Source organism: Martes martes (assembly GCF_963455335.1).
Source record: "Martes martes genome assembly, chromosome: 5".
Classification (NCBI taxonomy): domain Eukaryota; kingdom Metazoa; phylum Chordata; class Mammalia; order Carnivora; family Mustelidae; genus Martes; species Martes martes.
The window spans coordinates 72192217-72213214 of record NC_137892.1 but is presented as its reverse complement, the minus strand read 5'-3'; the positions used below and the strand labels follow the sequence as shown (position 1 = coordinate 72213214).

Sequence of the window (20998 nt, the reverse complement as noted above, 5' to 3'; positions counted from 1 at the left end):
ACTAATAGTAGTAGCTGTGGGCATGCCTGAGGAACCTTTGTTGTACATTTTAACTCTTGAACTCATGTAGAAAGATTGCTTCAACATTAAAATTTCTCTCAAATCTACTTGGTTATATCTTACTGATAGGAAAATATACTATGTTTTTTGAATGATAGGGAAACATACTGTTTTTATATGTATATTTTTAAATTCATTTGAGACTCAGAAATAGAAGCAGAGAGAGAGGGAAAAGCAGACTCCCCACTCAGCTGGGAAACCGATGCTGGGCTCCATCTCAGGACCGGGAGATCATGCCCTGAGCCAAAGGCAGACGTTTAACCATCTGAGCCACCCAGGTGCCCCATAACATACAATATATATATGTATTTTTTAAGATTTTATTTATTTATTTGACAGACAGAGATCATAAGTATGCAGAGAGACAGGCAGAGACAGAGAGGAGGAAGCAGGCTCCCTGCTGAGCAGAGAGCCTGATGCGGGGCTCGATTCCAGGACCCTGGGATCCTGACCTGAGCAGAGGCGGAGGCAAAGGCAGAGGCTTAACCCACTGAGCCACCCAGGCGCCCCACATACTATACTTTTAAAAACCTTTATACTGACTTCACTTTTCACTTGTTATAGTAATACCCAAGCTGAGAGTTTGTCAAAATAATTGTAGAGAATTGGGAGGGAGAAAGGATGGTGTTTTGAGCATAGATGAAATAAGATTGACCATGTATTGATTATTGTTGAGAATGTTGGACAAAAAGAATTACATCAGCACTTTAAGACAGAGAATCTTGAGTTTTATATCTAATCTCCAGAATAAGAATCTCCAGAGGGACACCTGGTAGCTCAGTCAGTTAAGTGTCTAACTCCTGATTTGGGGCTCAGGTCGTGATCTCTTGATCATGAGATCAAGCCCTGAGTTGGGCTCCATGCTCAGGGTAGAGTCTGATGGTCCTCCCCCTCTGCTCTTCCCCCCACTCTCATGCTCACTTGCTCACGCTCTCTCTCTCTCTCTCTCAAATAATAGTGTCTTGGAAAAAAAGAATCTTTAGAAAGAAAGCACAGTAATCCATATTTTTGAGAAATACCCTATGTGAGTTTTATTTGGCTAGTTATACCTTTGCACCAAAAGTATGTTTTCTATTTTCCTTCTCATGAGCAGCTTTTTTATTGGTGGACATCTTGCTAGGACAGTCTATGAATTGTTGCCCAAATCTCTTTATAAAAATTTACCAGTGGGCTCCTTTACCAGTGGGCTCCTATCTGTTCACAAATCAAATGTTGTGACTCTTAATTTACATTTTATTCTTGCTACTACTCTGTCCCCATATCTCTGAATGACCATATTCAACTGCTTACTAAAGATCTCACTAGGGCGACTGGGTGGCTCACTGGGTTAAGCCTCTGCCTTCGGCTCAGGTCATGATCTCAGGGTCCTGGGATCGAGTCCTGCATCAGGCTCTCTGCTCCGCGGGGAGCCTGCTTCCTCCTCTCTCTCTGTCTGCCTTTCTGCCTACTTGTGATCTCTGTCTGTCGAATAAATAAATAAAATCTTTAAAAAAAAAATCTCACTAGAACATCTATCAGGTATTATAAACTAGTGTTTCTAAATACAGGTTTCACATCTCTCTTCTCTCCAACTTGCTCTTCCATAGCCATATTCTGTTTCAGCTTATTGGCAATTCCATTCTACCAGATTATTACATATGTAGGAGTATACTGAATGAGAAATTTAGTATCCATCTTTGCTATACACACAGGTAGTTTTTGTGACATGTACTGTAAGTAGAATTTGTGGGGAAGGTTAAACAATAGGAGTACTAAAACCATTTAGCACAGAGAAAAATAGCTTAATTAATTTAGGGTAACTAAAATTTTGAAATACAAATTTATTAGCATTACTGAATTTTTTAATAAGAAGATTATGATATGTAATGTTTTTATTAATGTTACTGTTTTGGGTTTAGGCTATTTTACTTTGCAGTACGGAATATGTAATATTTCACTTTGTATTATGTCTGTAGATACAGAAAACTTCACAATGGTTTAAATAAATGGGAGTTTAGTTTTCTTACATACCAGGAAATCCGGAAGAAGGCAGCAGTTAACATTGGTCCAGCTGCTCAGTAGTGCTTTTAGAAATCCCCAACTTGTTTTGTTTTTCTACTTTGTTAGCCTTATTAGTTGTTTTTAATATTCACACTTGTTGACTTACGGTCATAGGATTGTTGCTACAGCAGTAGACATGTTTACATCTACCCCTGAATAAGGAAAACTAATGTTTGCCCATAACCAGCCCCATTCCATCCCCGAAGCAGACTTAATATGTCACTGATCTCAACTGCGTCCTCCAACCCCTGAGCTTTCCAATTGTGAATATTTAACTGGGTCCATTGCTGCCCCAAAGAAACTAAGATTTCTGTAATGGGAGGAATAGAATATGATCAGCCATTACCATTGTCTGCTTTACAGAACCATCAGAAACTACTAAATTTAGGGGTGTCTGAGTAGTTGGGTTGGTTAAGCCTCCAACTCCTGCTTGAGATCGAGCCCTGAGTCGGGCTCCATGCTCAGCACAGAGTCTGCTTCAGATTCTCTCTCCGTCTCTCTCTCTCTCTCACTTGCTCTCTTTAAAATATATGAAATCTTTTTAAAAAAACTACTAAATTTGGGCACCTGGGTGGCTCAGTGGGTTAAACCTCTGCCTTCGGCTCAGGTCATGATCTCAGGGTCCTGAGATCGAGCCCCGCATCGGGCTCTCTGCTCAGTGGGGAGCCTGCTTCTTCCTGTCTCTCTGCCTGCCTCTCTGCCTGCTTCTGTCTGTCAAATAAATAAATAAAATCTTAAAAAAAAAAACCTACTAAATTTAAATATAATTGGTGATTTGAATTTATCTGCTTGGAAAAACTTTACTGTTTTCAGTAGGTTCAGATAAATGGGATTTTAATGTTAAGTGGATATTTATTATTTGATATAGATGAGGGCTCACCATCGTTAACAAATATTTTAAAAACAATCCAGTGACTGTTAAGAAGCTAGGTATGTATTTAGAAGTTAGCAAATTTGTGTGTTTACACTAGTGAATTTTTGAGAATTATAATTTACATTTTGAGGAAGGAATTTAGAAGAGATGATCCCTTAAAGTTGTAACGATCTATTTTTATTGTTAATTTTGTTTTTTTATTTTGGTTTCCATAGAATGTTGGCTCAATTAAGAAACATCAGGGAGATAAATTCAACCCAGTGGTAAGTAGCTTTAATTTCTTTTGTTAGAAAATGTTTGGCTTATTGTTATGCCTTTTTTTTCTTAGTTGGCTTCTCTCTCTCTCCATTTGATAAGAATATTTTTATGTCTCTCATGTTAAGTCTGATTTATAAAGTGGCTCTTGCTTATCATAACACCAAAATTCTAATGAACATTCCCCATGTTGATCACTTCCTTTTTAGAACAGGCCAGGCTTCCTTTGGTTTACTTCCTTATAATATTGTGTAATGGAGGTTCTGTTTGGTTGTTATTATGCATTCCTTTCTCTGCCATATGGTATTTACCTCCTGTACCCTCAATAAGTAAGTTCCCCCTCCTTTCTTATCAGTCAGCAGTTTTAGTCTGCTAAATTAGGGTCCATTTTTATATTGGCTTGAGGCCTGCTGAATTTAATCTGAGGTCTAAACTGCTCTCTTCGTAGCCTGTGTCCACAGAAAATTTTTACTTAAAATGTAAACTGTTTTGTAGAGCATCTAATTTCCTTTTCTGAATTCATTGTCTCTTTTGAGAAGTTTTACAATTTCTGACCATCTGTCTGTCTGCAACATGGTCTGTTTATGGTTAGCACTACAGAAAAACCTTGGAGGTTGTTTTAGCTTCAGTAACAATTACTCTGTCTTGGGACGCCTGGGTGGCTCAGTTGGTTAAGACGCTGCCTTCGGCTCAGGTCATGATCCCAGTGTCCTGGGATCGAGTCCCACATCAGGTTCCTTGCTCAGCAGGGAGCCTGCTTCTCTCGCTGCCTCTGCCTGCCTCTCTGCCTGCTTGTGTGTACTCTCTCTCTCTTTCTCTCTCTGGCAAATAAATAAAATCTTAAAAAAAAAAATTACTCTGTCTTGTAAATTGCCTTATGCTTCCAGTGTGCTGCACAGATGATAGCATCTAAAATAAATACTCTTTTTTTTTTTTAAAGATTTTATTTATTTATTTGACAGACAGAGATCACAGGTAGGCAGAGAGGCAGGCAAAGAGAGAGGAAGGGAAGCAGGCTCCCTGCTGAGCAGAGAGCCCGATGTGGGGCTGGATCCCAGGACCCTGGGATCATGACCTAAGCCGAAAGCAGAGGCTTTAACCCACTGAGCCACCCAGGCGCCCCTAAATACACTCTTTTAAATACATTTATTTGGGGACACCTGGGTGGCTCAGTTGGTTGAGCGGCTGCCTTCGGCTCAGGTCATGATCCCAGCGTCCTGGGATCGAGTCCCACATCGGGCTCCTTGCTCGGCAGGGAGCCTGCTTCTCCCTCTGCCTCTGCCTGCCACTCTGTCTGCTTGTGCTTGCTCGCTCTCTCTCCCTCTCTCTCTCTCTGACAAGTAAATAAATAAAATCTTTAAAAATAAATAAATAAATAAATAAATACATTTATTTGGTAGTAAACATTTTATGCCCTTTCTTCTCAGCTAACATTTATACTCCCAAATCTATTATGATTCAGAAATTTTTAGGCCACATCTTCCAAGTTCTTGGGTACTATCATATTACAAAAATATAAGCATATAGTATTTATAATTTGATTAACCAGAATATTTTCAAACACCAGACCAACACTGTCCCACAAAAATTTCTGCACCAAGAGAAATGTTCTGTCTTCTCTGAGTATGGTAGCCACTAGCCACACATGGGGCTATTGAGCTTTTAAAATGTGCTTAGTGCGAGAAACTAGATGTTTCATTTTATTTGATTTAACTTGAATTTTAAGTTAAAAATGGTTAAGTTAAAATGACCACATGTCTAGTGGCTGCCACATTGGAAAGAGCAGATTGAGTTCCCTTAAGATTGTTCTTAAATGTTCTCTTAACTCATTGTCAGTTGAAATCTTATAATCTCTTAAGCAAGAAATTTCATATTCATTCTTGGAATCTTTTATTTTGGGGATGTCATAAACACACAAGGATAAGCTGAATTCCCTTTCAGCAATGAAATTCTTATTAGATCAACAAAACTGCTTATTCTGATCAGTAAAACACACCCACATGTAAACATAGATTATTAATAAATATTCAGTAAACTTTTCTGGATATTTGCTGACAAAGTCTTTTTTTGTTTTTGCTGAAGTTAATGGACGTAGCATTATATTACTTTCAGGTGTACAGCATAATGATGATTCAGTATATATGTGTATTGCTAAGTGTCCACCATAATAAATCTAATTAACATCCATCACTGTATGTAGTTACAAATGAGAACTTTTAAAATCTACTCTTTCAGCAATTTTCAAATATGCAGTACAGTATTATTAACTGTAGTCACCATGCTATGTGTTATATTCCCATGAAACAAAGATTTTATGTAGAAACTTTTATGTTTGACATCATAGTGTAGTGGAGGAAGAATTTTTCCTTGACCCACTCAGGTTCTTTGGCTGGGTCTGAAAACTAACCTGACAAAAACAGTTTTAATAGGAGAGAGCATGCAAATTTATTTCATACAAATTTTAAGTGGCACAGGAGCCTTTATGAGGAGTTATGATGTAAAGAAACCATTAAAACTTAATATATTTATGCTAGATTTGATGAAGAGTGTAGATTTGGCAAGTATGATAGGTCAGGGTATGACATAAGTGTAGTAAACTGGGGGGAAGTTAAGTAAAGCCCATTTGTTAGGATTCTTCTCCATTCTTGAGAGATTGGGCTGCTCTTTTCCTCCAGGTATAAGGAAGGAACCTCTCACATGAGGATTTTATGACCTATTTCAGTGGAGAAGTAAAAGGGGAGGCCAGCATGACCTTCCTGCTTCTGCTGTTTTCTCACATTCCTTCAGTTGAAAGTATTCAGTATGTCAAGGTACCGTATTTGAGTGGTGTGTTCTGAACCCCATCAAGCCCTAAAGGAGAAGTGCCTAATAAAGACCTATTGATATTTTAATCATCTTGAGAACCTGAGTTCTAATATATCATTATGTATTGAGAAGTAGTATAAGGCGATAAGAGCACAGAAACAGTTTCTTTATGGAAAAATAGGGATAATAGTAAATGTCTTAGATATATGAGTATGAAATGAGAATATGCATATATTATCTAAAGAACTTAGCATAGTGCCTCGCACATGGTGATTGACTAAGAATAGTCCTATTTTTAAAAAGAGTGCAAGGGAAATACTTAGTTGTCAAACACTCTTAAGAATATCATATAATTTGAAATAGAAGTTGGTAGCAGTGCCTTGCAGAGCCATATTGAAGCCTGAGGCAAAAGAAAAAAATAATACCAGTCCTGTCCTTATTTAAAAATTAGTCATTTTGTTCATAAACAGGTTAATTTTCAGTGATTTTAATTAAAAAATAAAGCATTAAAATATTTAATTTGATTAAAAATTTTTTGGTGCCTCCTTCCATTTTGTGCTTGAGGCAGTTTCCCTCACAGGCTTCAATATAATCTTGGCTCTGGTTAGAAGTATTCTATTACTCTAATTGTCTTCTGATTAAGGCAAGAATTTATATTTTACAAAGAGTTGTTAACTGATTAACAGTCATTCTTATTTATTGAAGTAGGCTTGTCTTTGGTAATATAATCTTAGACTAGTTGGAATTAACCTATGGATATGTTAAAATTAGCCTGGAGAATTTTCACTAATTCAGAACTAAACCTTTCTCCCATTTAGTTTGAAACAATGAAGTCTGTATATACTTTATTGAAGCAAGTTTATTCTCTAATGTGTAACCTTACACAAATATAGGACCTATAAGCTCTTTAGAAAAATTAAAAGACCAATATTTAATTGAAACAAAATACACTTGGCATGTATTGAAATTTTGATGGGGAAGAGCCTTGGAAAGTTAAAGGTGTGATGATTCTTTTTTTTTTTTTCTTTTTTTAAAGATTTTATTTATTTATTTGACAGAGAGAGAGAGAGCGAGAGCAGGAACACAAGCAGGGGTAGTGGGAGAGCGAGAAGCAGGCCTCCTGCAGTGTAGGGAGCCAGATGCAGGGCTGGACCCCAGGACCCTGGGATCATTACCTGAGCCGAAGGCAGAGGCTTAATCCACTGAGCCACCCAGGTGCCCTGGGGTCATGATTCTGATGGCTCATTACGGAAGACCTGAAAATATCTTGGCAGTCCTACTTCCTACTCAAAACTGATATATATGATAATATGAATATATATTATTATAAATATATATTATATATAACATATGCTTTATATATAATATATACTTTACTTATTTGAGAGAGAGCATGAAAATGGGGAACAGAGGGAGAGGGACAAGCAGACTCCCTGCTGAGCAGGGAGCCCAATTGGGGCTTGATCCCAGGACCCTGAGATTATGACCTGAGCTAAAGGCAGATGCTTAACTGACTGAGCCACCTAGGTGCCTCCAAATTCTTAATTTAAAAATAGCTCTTACCCATGGGGCATCTGGGTGACTTAGTGGGTTAGGGATCTGCCTTCGGCTCAGGTCATGATCTCAGGGTCCTGGGATCGAGATCCACTTCCAGTTCTCTGCTCAGCGGGGAGCCTGTTCCCCCCACCCCCTCTGCCTGCCTCTCTGCCTGCTTGTGATCTCTCTCTGTCGAATAAATAAATAAAATCTTTAAAAAAAAATAGCTCTTACCCAGAAATTAAAGAAGTATCTTTGTTGTATTAGGGTTTTTCTAGTTGAGAATAAGCGGGACTCATAAAGCATGTTTCTTACAGAAGCATATAAATAGGTATTTAACAGGTCATTTTTTAAAGTACAGAAGTACTTATTTCATTTGAAATTCAGTATATATAAATGTATCTAAATTTTGACAGTAACAATATGTTTAAATGTATTCCATTGGATGAGTATAAAGAAGGGTGTACTTATATTTGCTACATAGATCGTGATAAATGAGTTGTTTTTTTGGGGAAAATTGTTGATTATAACGTGTGTTTTAACTAAGTGTATTTTTATTTCAATATTGCAGTGTCTAAAAATGACTACAAAACGAAGTTTGTTTGTGCGGTTGGTACCATGTCGTTGTCTACGAGGGGAAGAGGAGACTGTCACTACTCTTGATTATTCTCATTGCAGTTTGGAACAGGTTCCCAAAGAGATTTTTACTTTTGAGAAAACTTTGGAGGAGCTCTATTTAGATGCTAATCAGATTGAAGAGCTTCCGAAGGTATGTTCATACTGTCTTTTAAGAATTGTCTTTGGTTATTTTTATGCAAGAAGTACGATATCCCTGGTGTAGCCATAATGTTGCCAATATGTTTGTGTTTCCATTGTTTCTATTTTCTTTTCTTTTTTGGTTTAATTTTATTTTAGGGTATGCAACAGAACCTGAAAGTATTTTTTTTTAAAGATTTATTTATTGAAAGAGAGCACGTGAACAGGAAGAAGGGCAGAGGGAGAGGGAGAATCTCAGGTAGTCTATGTGCTGAGCCTGGAATCCTACATAGGGCTCCATCTCACAACCCTGAGATCCCAACCTGAGCCAAAACCAAGAGTTGGATTCTTAACCAGCTGCACTACCAGGCATCTCCAGTATTTTTTGAATAGAATTTTAACCTTTGTTTCTTCAAGTTAATTGCTTGAGTATTTGAGCAAGTTTTAAGTTAAAATTTTGTATTTAATTTCCATTTTTTGTAGCCCCTTTGGTAGGTAAGACTGCATGATTTCTGAAGCCAATAGATTTAGCTGGACAGAAATAGAAATCAATACTTTCTTTTTCTAGTTTTAATAAGACATTGATCTGTATTATTATAATTAAGAATAAATTGTCCTTTTGTCACCTAATAATTTTGTTACTAAGCAGGTTTTTAGAGGTACTGTTCTATTTGTCCCATTTTAGTTTGTTTGGAAAGGTTTGGGGGGACATAACATTTCTGAAATCTAAGAACAACTAGATGGAGGAAATTTGTTTTGCTGCCATGCTATATCTTCTCACGTTATCAGTTTCTTTGCTAAAATTTTTCAGTGGCTACTTTTTTTAATCCTTAAAAAATGCCTCTTTATTCTCAACTCATTTTCTTGTTTATTATGGAAAAACTGCAGTAGCTTTTTTTTCCCCAAAATTTTTATTTAAATTCTAGTTAGTTAACATCTAGTGTAATACTGGTTTTAGGAATAGAATTTAGTGATTCATCACTTATGTATAACATCCATTGCTCAACATGAGAAGTGCCCTCCTTAATACCCATCACACATTTAGGTTATCCCCCACCTGCCTCCCCTCCAGCAACCCTCAGTTTGTTCAGTAGTTTTAATTTGTTAGAATGTTTTACTACCCAAACAGTAGTGTTTATCAAAACTGGATGGAGATGTGTTGGTGACTCATAAGTATGTGTGGCATTTCCAAAAAAGGAGCTATGATTTACCCTGGTGGATTTAGAAAATAGAAATAGAGAACACTTTGTTAAATTACAATTTTTAGATGAACAATGAGTATTTTTTTAGTATAAGTGTGTTTTATGCAATAAATGGGATGTACATCTAAAAATTATTCAATGTTGGGGCACCTGGGTGACTCAGTTGGTTAAGCACCTGCCTTCAGCTCAGGTCATAATCCCAGGGTCCTGGGATCCAGCCCTGCCTTGGCCTCCCTGCTCAGCAAGGAGCCTGCTTCTCCCTCTCCTAGTCTCCCTGTTTGTGCTCTCTCTCTGTGTGTCATACAAATAAATAAAATCTTTTAAAAAAATTACTCATTGTTTATCTGAAATCCAAATTTAATCAGGCATCCTGTATTTCATCTGGCAACCGTAACTAAAATAGAATAGAAAGTACAGTGTGTTGCATGTGTCCATTGGTGCATGGAATCTCTGTGTTAGATTTCTGTGGGTGGGTGTGGGTGTGGGTGTATACATGTTGGATGACAGTGCTTTGAAAAAGGCTTTTCCTTTGGTGGCTAGTAGTAAAAACATTTGAAAAGCCAGTGCCATCCAAGATTGTCTTATAAAGAAATCTGTGTATGGCTGTGGATAAAATATTAAAGATTATGGGTTGCATGTTTATGAATTACTTCCCCAGGTTGTAATAAGGTGCTCTGTAATTTACCGTTTCCTTACATATTGTTCTTTAGAAAGTAATTTATCTTACTTAGGTTGTTCTGGAGAACTTGGAAGTCCAAGATTAGTCCCTTTCTGTAATAAGCACTAGTAGGGTTTCAGCTTGGTGATTGAATAGAAAAGAGAGTCTTGCTGTGATAGTGCAGATAATTGAATCACCTGTACTTCTTTCAGTTTTTGGAAGAATGCTTTTCTTAAAAAGGGCTTATTCAGTGTTATCCTGATAATAGTTTTTTGTTTGATTTGCTAATAAGCACTACTTTTTTTTTTTTTTTAAAGATTTTATTTATTTATTTGACAGAGATCACAAGTAGGCAGAGAGGCAGGCGGGGGGTGGGGGTGGGGGGGGGAAGCAGGCTCCCCGTGGAGCAGAGAGCCCAATGCGGGCTCGATCCCAGGACCCTGGGACCATGACCCGAGCCGAAGGCAGAGGCCTCAACCCACTGAGCCACCCAGGCACCCCTAAGCACTACTTTTTAAGAACAGTTTCAGATTCATAGCAAAATTAAGAATTCTCATATACCTACACTATCCCCACACATGCATAGCCTCCACCATTGTCAACATTCTCTATCAGAGTGGTATTTACATTAAAATTGATGAATGTATATTGAAAAATTATCATTACCCAAAGTCCATAGCTTATAGTATGGTTCATGCTTGGTGTTGTACATTGTATGAGCCTAAACAAATGTATAATGAAATGTATCTGTGATTTGGTACCATACTGAGTATTTTCATTTCCCTAAAAATTCTCTGTGCTCCACACAGTTTTTTGGTATGAAGTATAGAAGTGACCCATTTACCTACACTTTTGGTTAAATATACTTTATTTTAAATACATTTTATAAAAATAAATAAGTACATTTTATTACTGTGATTTTAGTGTAAGAATATATTTGTTTATAAATTTTTTTGTCCTCCCAAGTCACAATTAAATATTTTGAGTCATTCTGAGTCAGTTGTCATATTTGGGGTTAATTTATGTAAATTTTCAGTTTGGAATAAAAATATTTGAAATACAAGTTCCAAAGTTTGCCATATTTAATAGCCACTTATTTTTTTACTACTTTAATAAAGAACACAACCACATTTTTATTCTTTTTTTTTTTTTAAGATTTTATTTATTTATTTGACAGATCACAAGTAGGCAGAGAGGCAGGCAGAGAGACTGAGGGGCGGGGAGAAGCAGGTCCCTGTTGAGCAGAGAGCCAGATATGGGGCTCGATCCCGGAACCCTGAGATCATGACCTGAGCGGAAGGCAGCGGTTTAACCCACTGAGCCACCCAGACGCCCCCCACATTGTTATTCTTTCTGAGTGCATTTTGCTTGGGGCAGAAGTATGAGGATGTAAATGATTGAGTAGTTTGCTTGTGTTCAGACCCATAATAACATGAAACGATAAGAGATCTTTCCTAATGTTTTTTTAGGTATAATTCATTAAGTTTAACCACACTAATAATATTTATTTGTATAAAGGTTAACAAATGAAATATTTAAGGAAACTTAAATAATCAAAATCCTTTCTTCCCTTGTTTCAATAGCAACTTTTTAACTGTCAGTCTCTACACAAACTGAGTTTGCCAGACAATGATTTAACAACATTACCAGCATCTATTGCAAATCTCATTAATCTCAGGGAACTGGATGTCAGCAAGAATGGTAAGATTTTTTCCCCCTGGCTTTCTGTACTTAAGAACATGTAATTTTATTAAGATTTCTATTGTATTTTAACAAACAAAAATACAAAAGTTAAAAGTGTTATATTAACTTTCATATATATAAAACTTACCATATGATAGTTTAAAGCAATGTGGAGATAAATTGTAAAAACTTTTAAATGACCTTTTAATTAAATGCTGTGGATACATGCATGTATATACTTAGGTATCCTTAAATTTATATATTTACATGTATTTATTGTCCTATTATTTGTAATGATGAGAAACTATTAACAATGGTGGTGTCTGCTGTTGATTATGCTATTTATATATAGCCATAAAGAGGAATTTAATATAGTTCCATCAATATTGGCATGAAATATTTACGTTATAGTGTTAAAGGTTGAAAAAAAAACTTGTGTAACATTATAAATGAACTGAACATCATTGAATATTTATTGAAAGACCACCTTTTGCCAAGTACTGTATTGGGACCTAGGATTATAGATAATGATGAGAAATAAAAGGACATGGTCAGTGTTCTCTTGCTGCATATAGTCTAGGCTTAGTTTGATATACACTGAAGATAAAGTGGAACATTCCAAAATGTTCAGTGCTTACCTGGTCCAATAGAGAGGTAGATACTTGAAAATTTTAGAATGAACATGTTTCTTAGAAAATTACCAAAAAAAAAAAATCACAAGAGAATAAATATTAAATTGTCTGCCAAAAGACAAGACTTCAACAAACACTAAATACCAAGTTATATTCAAATAATTCTTTATAACATTTGAAAAAAACTTGAAACAAGTCCCAAAAAGTTTAGTGTAGTAGCACCAGTAAATGCCTAGCAATCATATTCAATAGCTCTTGGTTGCAAAGTTATTTTTTGTCTTGATGATAGGAATATACAGGACAGATCTTTGTATTATATCAGTTCTACATTTTAAGATTTATTATGAAAACCATTTTAGGACTGATTTAAAGAATCATCCTGTTTTCATAATTAACAGTTAATTTTTTATGAATTTACAACTGTGCCTACCCATTTCTATAAAAAAGTTATTGTAAATAAATAAAATAAATATGCGTGTTTATTTGCATGCCTTCATTTATTAAACCCTAATTATCTTAGTTATGGGCAATTCATTCCAAATAATTGTCCATTTTGTAGGCAGGTCATCAATTTAATACTTCTATTTTAAGGATTAAATCCTTTGTAAGGAGGTATAACGTGTTCATATTCATTTTAGGTTCAGAGAAGGTTATAGTAGTTTTCTACTGAGTTTTAGTTGTCTATAGCTAATAAATTTTAAGTTTAAAACTTGTAAATTTTTATTATTTATTTACTTATTTATTTATTTGGAAATATTTTATTTATTTATTTCACAGGCAGAAAGGCAGGCAGAGAGAGGGAGAGGGAGAAGCAGGCTCCCTGCTGAGCAGAGAGGCTCGATCTGGGGCTCGATCCCAGGACCCTGGGATCATGACCTGAGCCAAAGGCAGAGACTTTAACCCACTGAGCCACCCAGGTGCCCCAAAACTTGTAAATTTTTAAACTTCTGTTGAAACATTTAACTCTTGGGTTAAAAATTTTCTGTTATTTGGAGGCAGCTGGATTGCTCATTTCTCAGAGCCTTGATTTCAAGGCTGTGAGTTCAAGTCCCATGTTGCGTATGGAACCTACTTAAAAAATTATTGTTTTTCTGTGATATGAAAAATTTGTGTTTTAAGTAAAAACTTAGAATCTAATTACTACTTAGATTGGATTCATTTATATCCTGTTTTTCTCCAGTTTATTTCAAAAATTTCATAGCCATATTAAAAGCCTACATAAAAATTGACAGAACACTGATGGATTCACACTCTGTTAGCATTTTGCCATGTTTAGTTTCTTTCTCTTTTAAAAATATATGTGAATTTAAATATTTTCAGGGAAAAGATGTTGTTGCTTGTATAAAATTTCTATTTGGTAAACCTATTTAAAATTTTAATTTGCAGACATGAACTTTAAATATTGGAAGAAGCATTTCCCAAGAACAAGGAAATCCTTATACATAACCACAATATCATTATCACTTTCAAGAAATTTGACATTACATTATCCCTGTTGCTTAAAAATGCCCTTTTTAGTTATTTGCCCCTCCACCCCCAGTTACAGTTCACATAGTATTCCATTGTGTCTCTTCAGTCTTTTAAAATTAGGAAGAGTTTGCCCATCTTTTTGTGTTTTTCATGATACTAACATTTTGAAAAGTTCAGGTCAATAGGTTTTTAGTTTGTGTGACTTTTCCCCTCATGATTTTATTCCAGCTAAATAGATTTCCTCAGCTTGAAACTTCTCTTTAAGGGTAGTTTGAAATGAACTTCAATTCCTGTTGCTTTTTTAGAGTGGCAAGTTTTACTTGATAAATTAGGAGGAACTTAATCCACTGTCATTGTAGCTCTCCACATGCTGATAGTTAAGATAGAACTGTAGAATTGTTGTGACATTAGAGGTCATCAAGTTTAACATTCCATCCCAAAGGGGTATTTTCTACTTTTTGATCTTTTTAAATGGAAAATGTTAAAGTATAAGGAAAGGCATCTGAAATAATTTGAATATTACTAATACAATTGTATGCACCTGGGAAAGGCTGGCAAACTGCTACCACTCTTCATGGTATGAAAATAATACTTCACTCAGTAGTGAACATGCTTGTATATGTCTCCTGAAAAATGCATTGACTCTGGATTTATTACTTTGAATTGAGAATGGTGCAGTTTTGGTGCATCGGTGTCCTTAATATCTTCCAACTTTTTTGCAGCTTCTTAAAGAATAGTGTGTGAGTTACGACAACCTACTGGACTGTAGTGTTTCTCTTTTTTTAATTCTAGTTTCAGCAGGGTTTTTGTTGATTATATAGAAAACTTGTTTTATATGATTATATCAGCTGGTGTTTTTGAGGAGTTGGAAATAATTTCTATATGATGAGAAGATTTAAAATAAGCACTCAAGGGGGCGCCTGGGTGGCTCAGTGGGTTAAAAGCCTGTGCCTTCGGACCAGGTCATCATCTCAGGGTCCTGGGATCGAGCCCTGCATCGGGCTCTGTCCTCTAAAGGGAGCCTGTTTCTCTTCCTCTCTCTCTCTGTCTGCCATTCTGCCTACTTGTGATCTCTGTCAAATAAATAAATAAAATCTTTAAAAAACAAAATAAAATAAGCACTCAAGTATTCTGCCCAGAAAGAGGATGACATTAGTTATTGCTGCCAGTGAAACCTTATAACTTATTTTCACTAAAAATTAAATTGTAATTCGTGTATTCTTTTCTTCTCTTTCTCTGTGATTTCACAGAGAACGGATCTCCCCTACATTTTAAGTGGTGTAATCATCAGTCCCTTGCCTTTTACTTGTTTGCTTGTTTTTTTTTTCTCCTTTTTGTCTTAAACTCATCTAAATGCAACTGCACTGAAGAGTAAATTTGTTTAATTTGCTCCTCCTTTTGTGGCTTAAGTTTTGCTTTATTGTTAGCTTTTTAAAGAAATAAAAAGTTCACCATGCCCAAGTCATTGCGAAAAAGCAACTAGTGTTTGAGAAATAATCATTTCTTATGTTCAAATGCCTGTCCTTCTTCAGAAAACTAATGCGGATGATGATTAAAACATTCTGCTACGTAGTTGATTGGGAAGGCTAGTGGGGAAAGGGAGATAAAAGAAATGAAGACTAACCTAGTTGTTAATTCATCTCTCTGAGCACACAGAATACAGAGCCAGGAAATTATAAGGCAAAGAAACCAGAAATAATAGCTCAGATATTTCTAACTGATAGGGGAATGCTAAAGAGGTCAATTAAGGCCTTTTCTTTTTAACTGAGTCAGAAAGCCCTGGAAGAATGAATTGAAAGTTTGTGGTGAAAGCAGAAAACAGTTCATTGAACCTGAGAAGATCTGATGATTAGGGACCAACTGCTAGAAAACGGCTCTTCACTTTAAGCTCAGAGAAGTTAAATTGATCATGAGGAAAATTACAGTCACTGTATTTTTCTCCTGTTTTCAAATTTCTGAAATTGCTGATGTACTTATTAGTTGTTTAAGTTGAGCTCTTTCAATAAATCAGTTTTTTAAGATCATGAAAGAAGAAAAACTGTGTGTTAAACTAACCTAGAACTAAAAATATTTAGACCAGTGATCACTGGTCATTGCCAAGTATGTTAATAATGTAGATTATAGCTGGGGTGTCCACTCATTATACCTTACTGTGGCCTTATCACTTATGGATTGTTTGGTACTTTGTGTTTTGGACAATGTTCTTATTCAGACATAAGATTATAGTTGACCCTTGAATGATGTGGGGGTTAGGAGCATCAACCCCCTGTACTTTTAATTCCCTCCCCCTGCTGCCATCTTAACTATACTCACAGCCTATTCTTGAGCAGAACTCTTACCCCTAACATATATATGTATAATATATGTTTTGTATGGTGTATGTATTACATACTATATTCTTACAAGGTAGACAAAATGTTACTAAAAATCATAAAATACATTTATAGTACTGTCAAAAAAAATCTGTGGTTAAGTAGACTTGTACTATTCAAATCCATGTTGTTTAAAGGTTAACTGTACATACTTGCTTTTGTTTTGGTCTTTCATGGTCAAAGAATGGCCTGGTCTGGTGTTGATACTCTTTGAAATCATGTAGTTCAACAACAGAATACCAAGATGTCCCTTTGAATGCCAAGTAGCTACCTGTAAGACCAGGCCAGCTCCTAAATGTCAGGAAGTAAAGAAAGAGTTCTTCTGTAATTAAGCAATAGTAATGTAAAGAGGAAAGCCACATTTTGCAATATCTAATCTAGTGTTTTCATTTTATTAAGTTTGAGCAAGAGTTAAATTCTTATAGAAAGGGTATATTATGAAGAAGGAACACTATGAAATTCAAGTGAGAAGGAACAAGAGAAAGATACTTGGACTTGTTAGAGAATTAAAAAGTAACTCATGATAAAATTCAGGTTCTGCATATGTTAAGGGTAAAATGAGCCATCTTTGAAGACTGGCTAACACAAGCATTGAAAGTAGGCCTCACTGAGAAAGTAACATGAACAAGGACTTGAGAAGTTAGCCATGTAGATACCTGAGTTAAGATTGTACCAGAAAGAGGGAACAGCCACTGTAAGGTTGGTAAGGTGTGAGTGTCCATAGTGTGTGTGGGAAACAGAAGGCCAGGATAGCTAAAACAGTAAGCAAGATGGGAGAGTGAGAGGAGTAGAGGTCAAAGAGATAGAGCCTTGTAGGCATTAGTATGTTCTTTGACATTTACTCTCAGTGACATGGAATCATTTGGAAAGCTTTGAGCAGATCAATCAGACCATGATCTGATTTGTGTTTTAAAGGCTTACGCCAGCTGTATGTAGAAACATTGTGAGTACAGAGGTGAAAAGTAACCAGTTGGGCTGATATTTCAGTCTTCTCTGATGATAGCGATAGAAGCAGTGAGATGTGGACAGACTCTAGATATACTTGAAGGTTGAGTCGACAAGATTTTAAGATGGACTGAATGTGGGACATGAGATAAGAAATAAGAGATAAAGATGACCTCAGTGGTATTGGTGTATGCAAGTGGAAGGATAGAGTTGCTAACAGCCAAGATGGGGTCATCTGTGGGAGTTGTAATTTTTAGTAGAAAAAAATCAGGTCATTTTTGGACATGTTACATTTGAAATAAGATATCTGTTTATTTGTAGGGGTCTGGAGTTTTCAGTCAAGAGGGAGCTCTGCTAGCTATACATATGTGGGAGTTGTCAGCGTATAGATGGTATATAAAGCCAGAGAGGTTAGATACAGTCACCAAGGGCATGAGTGTGAAAGAAGAGACCTAAAAAATGAGTCTTAATGGCAACCCAACATTAAGAGACCTGGAAGAAGAGGAGAAAGGTACAGAAGATCCTGAGAAGAAAGACTAGTGAGGAAGGAAAGAAACTAGTAGGATGAAAATACTTTTCTTTGCTGTATTTTAGCTTCTCAAGAAAAGGAACCATGTCTTAGTATTTATAGTCTATAATAGTGTCTTACATTGTGTTTAGTTGGTACATATTTGCTGAATAATGCAGAGTATAGGTGATTTCAGTTTGGGCCATATTTTTTTTTTTTTTTTTGAGATACCTAAGCAATACCTAAAGGGCATTTGAAAATTTTTATTTGGAGTTAAGGGAAGATTTAGAACCTGTAGGAATTAAAGTCACAGTAAATACAATGCTAGCAGTTTGTAAAAACAGAAAACCCAGAAGTATTTCAAAACTTCTCCTTTAAGGAAAAATTATTACTATGTATCTGGAAGCTGGAGATGATTTAGAATTACTTATATCACAGATATTGGTTACTTTTTATAAACCTCATGCTATGGAATAAAGTACTGAAAATTTTTAAAAATATAAAATTTATGTTTGTATTTGTGGAAGATGGTAAAAGCATTACTTCCCATTAAATATTAAAATTGCAGAAATCTGATATAGAACTCTTAAAATTACTCTTTCTTCATGTAAAAGTTTAGATCAGTAGAACATACTATACTCTAATTGGTCTTTTTCTCCTTACATAGACTTTATTGTGTACTAAAAATATTATACCTCTTGGGTAATATTTTCTATGTAGATGATTTCATGATACTTTAAGGACTTTACAAAGGCCAAAGAAATGAGATAATTTAGCTGAGGTTTTTAAAATGAAGTGGGGTGCTGCTGAAAACCATGGAATGTCCTTCCCCTGTCCTTCCTCTAAATGTGGCATGTTTTATTGTAAAAGATGTGTTTTGATAAGAATAACACGCTGCGGGGCGCCTGAGTGGCTCAGATAGTTATGTGTCTGCCTGTAGCTCAGGTTGTGGTCCCAGGGTCCTGGGGTCAAGTCCCGCATTGGGCTCTCTGCTCAGTGGGAAGCCTGCTTTTTCCTCTCCCTCTGCCTGCCACTCCCCATCCTTGTGCTTGAGCTCACTCTCTGTCAAATGAACAAATCTTAAAAAAAAAAAAAGAAGAAGAAGAAGAAGAAGAATACACTGCAACTGTCCTGCTCCAGATATTCAAAGTTCCTACAGTGTTTGAAAATTAATCCGTGTAATTCACCATATCAGTATGCATATACCTGATTCCATTCTTTGGTGTTTACATAAGAGAAATAAAATATGTGTCTATAGAATGAGTTAAAAAAAATTTTTTTAATAAGATTTTGTCAGAGAGTGCATGCCAGGTAGTGCACAAGCAGGGGGAGCTGCAGGCCAAGGGAAAAGCAGGCTCCTACTCAGCTGAGCAGGGAGCCTGATGTGGGGCTTGATCCCAGGACACTGGGATTATGACCTGAGCCCAAGGCAGGCGCTTAACCAACTGAGCCACCCACACATCCCTAGACTGATTTTTTTAAAGCAGATGTTCACAGTACCTTTACCGTAATAATCCAAACTCACTGCCCTTTTTGCTCTTTTTCCTCCAAGTCTCCCACTTCTGGCTCTAACTACCACATCTGCCCTGGGACTCCTGCTGCTATCCCATACACATTTTTTAAAGTATTAAGTCAGTTTAGCAAAAGAGTACTGTTTTAATGTGTTCAGTGTATCTTATAGAATTGTCACTTGAGACAAATTATTTGTTATTTAAAGGACTGATAGTGGGGCGCCTGGGTGGCTCAGTGGGTTAAAGCCTCTGCCTTCGGCTCAGGTCGTGATCTCAGGGTCCTGGGATCGAGCCCTACATCGGGCTGTCTACCCAGCAGGGAGCCTCTTCCTCCTCTCTACCTGCCTCTCTGCCTCCTTGTGGTGTCTGTCTGTCTGTCTCTCTCTCTCTCTCTCTCTCTCTCTCTGTTAAATAAATAAATAAATAAAGACCAGTGAATACAGTTTTATATTGGATAGTCAGAAAAGCTACCAACTCTACTTTTAAGAGCAAATTTGACTAAACCTTCTTGGAATTGGGGTTATCCCTAATTTTTAAAAACTTTAGATTAAAGTATGGGGGAAAGTACACAATTCTGTCTGTAAGGGTAAAACACACTTTAATAACAAAACCAGATAAAGACTTATTTAAATCACAATGTTGTGATCCTGTGTTGGGATGGCAGATCTCATCCTCCAATGGGTTAGCCCAAGCCATCCCAGCCACGTTTCTCACAGAACAAAAAGAGGACCCCGAGAGCTAGTGGAAATTAGCCAGAGAGCTTACTTAAACCCTCAGTTTCATCAACTTGGCTAAAGTTTCATTGGCCAAAGCAGAACACATGGCTGAGCCTGGAATCAGAACATAGGGAAATTATACTTAATATTTTGATGGGAGTAGTTGAAGAATCACATTGTAGAGAGTGGTATAGGGAGTGAGTCTATTAATGCAACCACTCTATCACACATACCTAGAAATGAACTTTATAGAAAATGTGCAGTGCAACCTAAATGGAAGAAAAGCATGAAACTATGGAATAGATGAGTAGAAGGACCTAAAAGGAAAGACTGTCAGGAAACATAACCATGAAAGAATCTGGAATATGACAGAGGTCATCTACAGGTCTCTACAAATCAATGAAATAAGAAAAGTATTTTGTTAGCATTGGAACAGTGGTTTTAGATGGGAAATAGAAAAAAAAGAGCCTTCATAATATGTACTAAAATAAATTCCAAATTAATTAAGGATAATAATATGAAAAACACAGTTACAATTGGTAGAAAATGTAGAGTATTTTTACGACTTTGGGATAGGAAAGAGATCTTATTCAAGATATAGAGAGCATAGTAGGGGCACTTGGGTGCCACAGTTGGTTAAGTGTCTGATTCTTGATTTTGGCTCAGGTTATGATCTTACCATCATGAGATAGAGCCCTGTGTTGGGCTCTTCGTGGAGCGTGTAGCCTGGTTGGGATACTCTCTCTCCCTCTCCTTCCTTCTTTTTTTCTTTCTCTCTCTCTCTCTCTAATAAATTAATTTTTAAAAAGCACAGTAGTAAAAGAATAAAATTTCTGTATGACTAAGTAAATAATACATGACAAACTGAGAAAAATTTGATACACTAGTATTTCTAAAGAATGCTTACAATCAGTAATGAAAAGATACTCCAATAGAAGATGCACAATAAACAGGGAGTTCAAAGAAGAAATAAAA

General features: G+C 36.2%; 1 protein-coding gene across 8 annotated transcripts in view; it reads left to right on the top strand.

The window, feature by feature from the left end:
* Window positions 1-20998, top strand: part of ERBIN (erbb2 interacting protein) — a 136423-nt gene that overhangs the window by 48751 nt on the left and 66674 nt on the right. For all 8 annotated transcript variants that reach the window (XM_080804235.1, XM_080804232.1, XM_080804234.1 and 5 more), the window contains exons 2-4: window positions 3190-3237; window positions 8142-8339; window positions 11770-11887. In XM_080804235.1, coding sequence (XP_080660361.1) covers window positions 8151-8339; window positions 11770-11887 — 307 coding nt within the window. In that variant the 5' untranslated portion in view covers window positions 3190-3237; window positions 8142-8150. The remainder of the gene's footprint in view (window positions 1-3189; window positions 3238-8141; window positions 8340-11769; window positions 11888-20998) is intronic.